At 37.5% G+C, this 8,861-nt stretch overlaps 1 protein-coding gene across 6 annotated transcripts in view; it reads left to right on the top strand.

The window, feature by feature from the left end:
* dmd (dystrophin) overlaps positions 1-8,861 on the top strand; it is a 252,578-nt gene that overhangs the window by 7,178 nt on the left and 236,539 nt on the right. For 5 of the 6 annotated variants that reach the window (XR_008384779.1, XM_053615384.1, XM_053615383.1 and 2 more), the window contains exon 2: positions 7,804-7,865. Coding sequence is in view for 4 of the 6 variants with exons in the window: in XM_053615384.1 (XP_053471359.1) it covers positions 7,804-7,865 (62 nt within the window). In the remaining 2 variants the exon portion in view is untranslated. Of the gene's footprint in view, positions 1-4,990; positions 5,022-7,803; positions 7,866-8,861 lie in introns of those variants that run through there. The other variant, XM_053615385.1, reaches the window with a different exon arrangement.

The following is an 8,861-nucleotide window of genomic DNA, read 5'->3' as shown; positions in this document are numbered from 1 at the left end:
ATTGGTGTAACCCAAATGGAATGGAAAAGGCCATTTTTTCACAAGATATTGGAGTCAAGGGAATCTGCCAATACCCTTTGGTTAAGTCCAGAATAAAAGCAAGCCAAACCAATCGAGCAGTTCATCGATGTGAGGCATCTGTTATGAATCAAATTTAGACACCGCATGAACTTTTCTAAAATCCACACAAAATCGGACCAACGCATCAGTCTTGGGTACCAAGACCACTGGGCTGCTCCAATCACTGTGGGACTGATCAATTACTCCCATGTCGAGCATAGTCTTGAGTTTATCCCAAACTACTTTGTTTGCATTCAGGTAATTGGTATGGTAAATAGTCTGCACTTATATAGCCCTTTTTAACCTTAGCGGTTCTAGAAAGCGCTTTACACTGCTTCTCATTCACCTATGCACTCACACACCAATGGCAGGAGAGCTGCCATGCAAGGCGCTAGCCTGCCATTGGGAGCAACTTGGGATTCAGTGTCTTACCCAAGGACACTTCAGCATGTGGGGACCTGTGGGCCGTGGATCGGACCACCAAACCTATTATTAGTGGACAACCCATTCTACCACCTGAGCCACAGGTATACGACCACACCTGGAGTCTCAATATGGTGCTCTATAAGGTCCGTGCAACCGAGCAGAGGTGAAAACAAGCTCCTCCCTCTCGGGAAACACTATCGCCAGAGCCACAGGAACCACCTCTCTCCATGGTTTCAGGAGATTGAGGTGGTATATTTAAAGTGCATTGCCTGTATTGTCCATTCACCTGATCTCATAGTTGACTTCTCTGACTTGCCATGTGACCACAAAGGGTCCTTGCCATTTTGTGAGTAATTTAGAGCTCGACGTGGGTAGTAAATTGAGTATTTTATCTCTTGGTGCAAATTCCCTTAGCCGAGTACCCGGTCATACAGTCGAGACTGTCGTTCTTGGGCCTGACAGAAATAGTCTTATGTACGGTGGCCTAAGGTGTTGAGGTTTGCTCTCAGGTACAGAATGTACTGAATTTTGTTTATGCTATTAGTAGGTCCCTCCTCATAATTTCCCCTAGTGACATCTAAGACACCATTAGGCTTATGCCCATGCAGTAATTTGAATGGGGAAAACCCCATGAGGGCTTGTGGGACCTCTCGCACTGCAAACAGTTTGATGTTCAAGCCACTTATCTCAATTCTGTGCATCATTGTGACTGAACTTACGAATCATATTTTTAAGTGTTTGATTAAACTGCTTGACCAGCCCATTCGTCCGCGTATAGTAAACACTGATGCGAATCACTTAAATTACCATAGGTTCACAAAGTGTCCGTGATATGAAAGCAATGCCCTGGTCAGTCAGGAACTCTTTCAGGAACCCGACTTGGAAGATAACATGGAAGAGTGCCACACAGCGTGCTGAGATGTTGCACGGCTTCTGAGTATCATGTGCCCCTTTCTAACGGCCCGATGAGGTCCATGCCAGTTAATTTAAAGTGTACTCAATTAAGGGTAATGTTCAAAATGGCACTTTTGGGGTGGCCGGCTGACCTTTGTAACCTGCTGCACACCACCTGCGAACATTGCTGTGAATGGCCAGCCAATAGAAATGAGTCATTGGATGTTTTAGTGTTTTATCTTGGCCCAAATGCCAAATCCTGGGATTATGATGAGCTTTTTAGAACAAACAACTGGGTCGTCTCTTCTTTAGGTTGAATGTCCTGTGTCATTCGATGTAACCTATCCTTAATAATTGAAAAACACAGGTAGGATAGTGCAACATTAGGCTGACATTAGGGAAACTACTTAGTGATGGTACTCAATAATGGTATACACTAGTACATAAGTATATTTACCATCACTAAGTGGTTTTCCTATTACTGTTAATGTTAGAATTTTAAAAGCCTCTCATGACCATACCCTGCGTGTACCCAAGACATTTCGTGACTGTGCCACCTTGTGGTCAAGAACTTTTCCTTATATCATTTTAAGAGTTTGTGCTAAATTCAGTTCTTTTTTCCTTTAATTCCCTGGGTTATGCTGAAGTGAACGCCCACTGACATCTGAAATTCATATGTACTTCCTGTCGACCATCTTGGATTATGTCAAAGCCTGTTCACTACTCCTCTTACAAATTATGCCCAATCAACACCAAATTTAGCATACAACTTCAGACCAGACTGGACAAAAGTTATCAAAAGAATCATTCATGAATCCCTTTGCCAATAGTTATGGCTCTGCATAACATACTCATATATACTAATAGTAATTATGGTTCTAATGTAATATCCTTTTCCATCTCTCCAATCATATTCTGCTCGCAGGTGATCAGAGATGAGTGGATAGTACCTGCCCTCCCTATTAGCTTTGTTGCCGTTTTTTGATTTTTAAAAATTAAATAAATTCTGTTTTTGTTTCTTAAATTCCAAGTGTTTTCAGGTAAATATGTTGCAGGCTCATTTATTGAGTCTTTTTACTTTGAGGCCGTAACAGGCTATAATAATATTGGGCTTGTTTGGGGCTTGGTTTTGAAGCCACAATTGTGTATTTGTCTCACGAGAGCTGGCAACACTCAGATTGAATATAATATAATATAATATAATATAATATAATGTGTTGTATTTTAGCTCCAATACTTGGCAGTGGTGGTGGTGGCGGATATGGTTTTCTTGGATTATAGGTGAGTTGCTCTCTCAATTTACCACACTGACCATAGCCAAACAAAAAAACATAGGAAACTCGATACCTAGCTGAATCAAGTGAACAGGTGTGCTAATGTTAGCTAGCTACCTATTGAGCCACTTTTAACTGTTCAGCAGAAAAAAGACATCTCTGCATCATTATTCAATCCCTTCAGATCTCAGAGTTTTCGCCACTTCTCAAAAGCCATGCTGATATTTATTCTTGTTTTTAGCATGGCCTCTGTTGCGTTCCCTTTTTGACTGCATGCTCTCCGCAGTTTGAGGCATCTTGGTTTTGACAACAGCTGATTCCTCAGATGTCAATGATGACTGCGTTTAGAACTATCCAGATTAAAAGCAGATTAAAGTTTAAATTATAAGGAACTGTTGTAAAAGCAAGCTACAAACTCTCTACCATCCTCAGCCCCCACACGTGATATAGTAACCGGCTCTTCTTCTATTTATGGACGTGCCTTAACCATGCAAAGACGAATGACGTCAACTGACATTTCCCGTGAAATCCGACCTGACAGCACAATTTATAAATCATTATTATAAGCTTACCATTGCGAATCGGAGTAAGGTAAGGAGACTGTTTTGAACACTGATTTTTTTAGGTACTTGCTCAATAATTAATTTTAGTTAATTTTTAACCAAAAAAAGTTCCGTACTGCAGCTTTAAACTTTAAACAGCTTTAAACTTGACATTATAAATACATGTATAAAATTGCAGTAACTCATCACAAATAATTTTATTTGAAGCCGATCAATTGAGGTAAAATTTACACACACTCAGCTGCATGAGCAGGATGCAAAAATTTTTCCCCGTAATTATAGCATTTTAATTAATACCAATTTTCATGTGTAAGTGCTCAAACACTGAGCACTGAAGAAATCTTTTTATATCCAGCTGCTTTTATCTATCATGATGCATTTAAGCAATTTGAAACACATAATAGGATTTTATTGGAAGAATACATGGTTTTCAGACTTTCACATGTGAAATGATAAGTTGGTTAATTAATCATATTGGCTTCTTTTCAATCGAGTCATTATGAAAGCTGATGTGACTATATTTATTTACTGGGGTGCAACTTCTTGTTGGAACTGTTAAATGTGTTAGTGACAGTTAAGTAGTAATGAAAATGTTTAGATCCGGTAAGGTAAGGGAAAACAATAACATACAAGACAGGGGGATTTATTAAAAAAATTACTCAATAAATAAATAAAGTATGGTAACAATTTCCACACAAAAAAATCTTTGTAAATTTAACTTAGTAAATTTGTTTATTTTAGGTAAGGTTTACATGGCAGCAATGATTACACTCCTAAAAATGTAAATAAATTGAACTAGTCATTTTCTTGTTTCATAAATACATTTTACTCACATTTCAGTTTAACCTTAACACTGTAAAAAAAAAAAAAAAAGTACTCATCATCTAAACATTTTTCATTACTACTTAACTGTCACTAACACATTTAACAGTTCCAACAAGAAGTTGCACCCCAGTAAATAAATATAGTCACATCAGCTTTCATAACGACTCGATTCACAGAATTGACATATTATGCTGATATCATACATCAGCATAATATCTTTCAGGATTTTTGACCTGTTGGAGTGTCTAAGCCAGTCCAGGATTGTTGCCAACCCTAACATGCTGACAAATCTAGCTGGTCTGACCAGCTACAAGCTTCCAAAATAAAGGTCATCCTGGTTAAACTGGTACACCATCTTTATCAGCTGGTTACCAAATGGCAGACACAGTGTTTTAAAGAAAATAACAGTAAGCCAATTTATTGATCAAGTTAGCCAATAAGGAAGCTGGAAAATAATTGATCAGCCTGTAAAGATGGACTGCCAGTGTTTTGTGTTTTGTCAGGTCAGACCTAGCTGGATTATTTATTTATTTATTTATTTATTTATTTATTTATTCTGGCAGGGAGATATAAACACATTGTTTTAAAATCTACACAAACATCCAGAAGGACATCAATCCATTTAAAATGAATTTATTCAGACAATCACAAACAAAGCTATCCAAATCTGGACTGTTTAATCTTGAGTTTTAATGGTGCACAAATCCAGCCTCCAACTCCACATGCCCTTCACTCTGGACAGCTAAACCTGCTTGTTTTTAACGACACGCCCCCAAAACGACCCAATGCCTCTCTCCTGGCTGCTCTGTGAATGTACCGTAACCTGAGTGAAAGTCAGGAAAAATAAATGCACTCTCAAGGTGTGGATTTGCTGTGTTTGAGACGAGTGTACAGGCTGTGAGGACTACACACATGGAGAATTGCGACGCTGATCTAGTTGAGTAATCCCTGGAGCCGCGGCGGTGTTGTCTCAGTCCAGGTAACACTGAGTGATGGCATGATGTTAGTACTGGATTAGCAGAGCTCAGATAACCGGATACTCGGGGAGCACTCCTGGATATTGATCATCAGTACAAACTGCGTCGTTCAGCGAGAAACCGTGTGAGCTGAGACAATATAATCCGTTTAATGTCTGATCTGGGAACGCTGTCTGACGCCGCTATTCTGTTATTGTAGAACGTTGTTTCATTTAACAAGGCAGTTGCAGATGGTCTTTCCTGCTAAAAAGCTTTTTAACTGGTCACATAAATAGTTCATGCTTTAAAGCAGTCTAGCGTGTAGGTTTGGATTTTTGGCGTTGTTGTTGTTGTTGTTTACGTTGCAAATGTAAACAAAGTTTGGTGAGAGATTCTCAGCCCTGAATCTCCTCCCACAACCCACACTCACTCTCCCAACTCACTGTCATCAACACTGCTGTATCCGCTGGTAAATACCTGTACATAGTGCAATTACTGATGTGTGTGTTCAGAGTGAAGTAACTAAGATTGTTTACATCTTAGTGTTGTTTTTGTCCGTTAGCTTTGGCGCAACCTAATTACTTTACAATCCTGTTTGCTGGAAGGCGGATGTAATCCTTTGAGCAACCCGCTACATTGTGGCGCAGAAACACCAGCTGTGTCCTGCCTCTGATCTATAATGTTACTCTGTCTGTCTCTTCTCATCATATTGTCTGCCGAGTCCAAGCTGTTCAAGCACTCGATGTGATGTAAATAAGTCATCATCTTCTCTGTATTTTGTCTGTTAGTTATTAAACCATTCATAATCATCAGTAAAATGTTGATAGTTGAGTTGACACCAGATTCATTATGTCCTCCTATTTGGCATTATAGTGAGAGAGATTTTGCATCATTTTGTAGCGTTGTGATCATTTTTTCCTGTTCAGTCAGGATTTAAAAATATTATAGTAATAGTCAAGGTTAATGAAAGTGTTTTGATGTTGCGACACAGAACTTCGAAACGCTTTTACTCAGAATATTTGTATTTTAGAAGTCTTCCAAAAATGTTTCACCAGGAAATAAATAATAATAATAATAATAATAATAATAATTTTATATATATATATATATATATATATATATATATATATATATATATATCCTTGAATTATTATCAAATATTAAAGGGAAATATTAAACGTTGGCGAGCTGTTGTTGTTGACACTGTTGGAATGTTGTAAAATTTTATCCTTGTAATACTGTAAGAATTTACGAAATATCCTGTTTTACCTACCTTGATCTTTCCATGAAAATACCGTTCAGTGCTGAGAAGGCATTAAAAGAACAACAAAAAAATAAATAAACAGACAAACTAACAAGCAAAGCTTTGAGCCGGTTTTCGGACACCGTTCCGTAAAATTGTCCTTTTCTTAAGTGTGGTCAATATCGAGTCTTTACTGAACCACTGTGTTTTACTTAAAGAGGAGCTGTTTGTATATTATTTCTGTTTTGTCACTTTAACTTCTAGTGTGTGCGTCACAGCAGTGTTAAATGCTATTAGTGTGATTAAGTTAACAAATCATCGTCTGTTAGCTTTTCCGTTAGTCATCACATTTACTGTGGGAAATAAGTGAATGTTATATCACATAAAAGGAAAGCATTCTGTACGTTTACATGGACATCAATAATCCGATATTAACCTGATTAAGACGATACTCTGATTAAGAAACTATGATGTATACAGTGATTTCTGATTATCGTAATCCTACTAAAGTCATACTCGAAGGAAACACAAATGGAATTAAGACGTGTGGAGTATTCCTGTTTTAGTCGCATTATTGAAGTGCGTTATAGACATGTACACACCTTACTCACACTATTAACGTCGTGTGGGAGTTTTCATTGCATTTTGCGACAGGACACGTACACACACGGCAGCGCTCAACCGTTTTACGGCAAACAAGAGAGCACGGCTACGTCTCAAACCACGTACTTACCTGCTATATATTAGGCGAGTACATGTATTTCAGCTACTATTTAGTAGGTACAAATGTGGTTTCGGACGTAGTCAATATTGTCAGGGTTTTGTTAGAGTTCTGCAAAATGTAAATTGTAGGAGGAAGAAGTTAAGGACGTTTCAGGATTGCAGTACACCCGTATATACAGAACAGTGTTTTATTAAATGATGTTTTGTATTTCTTGGTATATTTTCCCTAGTATTTAATATTAATTTATATTGAATAGATATTGTATTTATATTAAAAACCCATTGTATTTTAGGTAAGGTTATTTTTTGCAGGAGCTTTATGTTAGTTATTTCAAAATATGCATGATATAAATTAGAAGCTCCCAGCGTAATTAATGCTGTGTGCGTTACCATGAAACCTGCATCAGTTCATAGAGTGTTAATCTCAATGTAATGGGTTTGAGACTACATTGGACAATCCAACGAAACAGTGGTAGTGCAGTGATTTAGATGGTTCTCAGTTTCTAACCAAAAAATTGAGAACATCTAATCTGTTGGGCTCTTAAGCAAGGCCCTTAACTTTCACTGCTCCAGGGCCATTGTACAATGACTGACCCTGTGCTCTGTCACCAGGGAGAAAAATAGTATACCTGCTCTTTTAAGCAAAAGTAACTAGTAACTGTAATGTCTTTAAGCTAGTTAGCCTATCTGTTCATTTGTTTGTTTCTTTATGCAGTTAATATTTCTTTATGTAAATATTTTTTTAATCACAAAATGTATCCTGTACTAAATGCCATTTATTAGACCCATCTCATTGCATTTTAGAAACATCTAATATCAGGATTCTCTTTAAATTACAGACGAAAGAGAAGACATACAAAAGAAAACCTTCACAAAATGGATAAATTCCCAGTTTGCTAAGGTAAGGTGATTTTTAAAATTTTTTTTTTTATGAGGATTTATTGTATAAGAATTTTTCTTATTGTTAATAATTGTATATATTAGTTGTTTTTTGAAAGAGGGAAACCTGGTAATGAAATTTCATCTAGGTATCATTTTGCCTTTTAACTGGTGTTTGATAAAGCAAAGGAAACAGGAACTCAAATATGAATGAATCTTTTAATATATGCATATATGGTAAATATGATATTACATAAGTATTCAGATGGAAGTGTAGATACTTATAGTATTAGAAACATAATTAATGACAAATCTGAATTTTGAAATCTGATTTTCATGCATAAGGTAAATTGAATACAGTGCTGTGAAAAAGTATTTGCCCCATCCTGATTTCTTCTGTTTTTGTGTATATCTCATACTAAGTAGTTTCAGAAATTAAAATGAGATCTAAGATAAAACAAAGGCAACCTGAGTAAACACAAAATACAGTTTTTAAATTATAGTTATTTATTGAAGCAAAAAAGTTGTCCAATACCAACTGGTATGGAAGAGCAGCGAGGCGAAAACCGCTGCTAACTCAGAAGAACATTAAGGCTCGTTTTGCCAAAATGGTAATGGCAAATGGTCTGCACTTATATTGTGCATTTTTAACTTTAGCGGTTCCAAAGCACTTTACACTGTGTCTCATTCACACACACTCACACACCAATGGTAGCAGAGCTGCCATGCAAGATGCTAGCTTGCCATGAGGAGCAACTTGGGGTTCAGTGTCTTGCCCAAGGACACTTTGGCATGTGGAATCACGTGGGCCGGGAATCGAACCGCCAACCCTACGATTAATGGACAACCCGCTCTACCACCTGAGCCGCAGCCACCCAAAACCCACCTCAAATCTTTTGGGAGAATGTTCTGTGGATTGATGAGTAGAAAGTGGAACTGTTTGGAAGACAGGGGTCCTGTTACATCTGGCATAAACCAAACACAGAATTCCACAAAAAGAACATCATACCTACGGTCA

This window comes from Ictalurus furcatus, chromosome 26, assembly GCF_023375685.1.
Source record: "Ictalurus furcatus strain D&B chromosome 26, Billie_1.0, whole genome shotgun sequence".
NCBI lineage: Eukaryota > Metazoa > Chordata > Actinopteri > Siluriformes > Ictaluridae > Ictalurus > Ictalurus furcatus.
The sequence above is the reverse complement of the archived record's forward strand: the minus strand, read 5'-3'. Positions and strand labels throughout refer to the sequence as shown.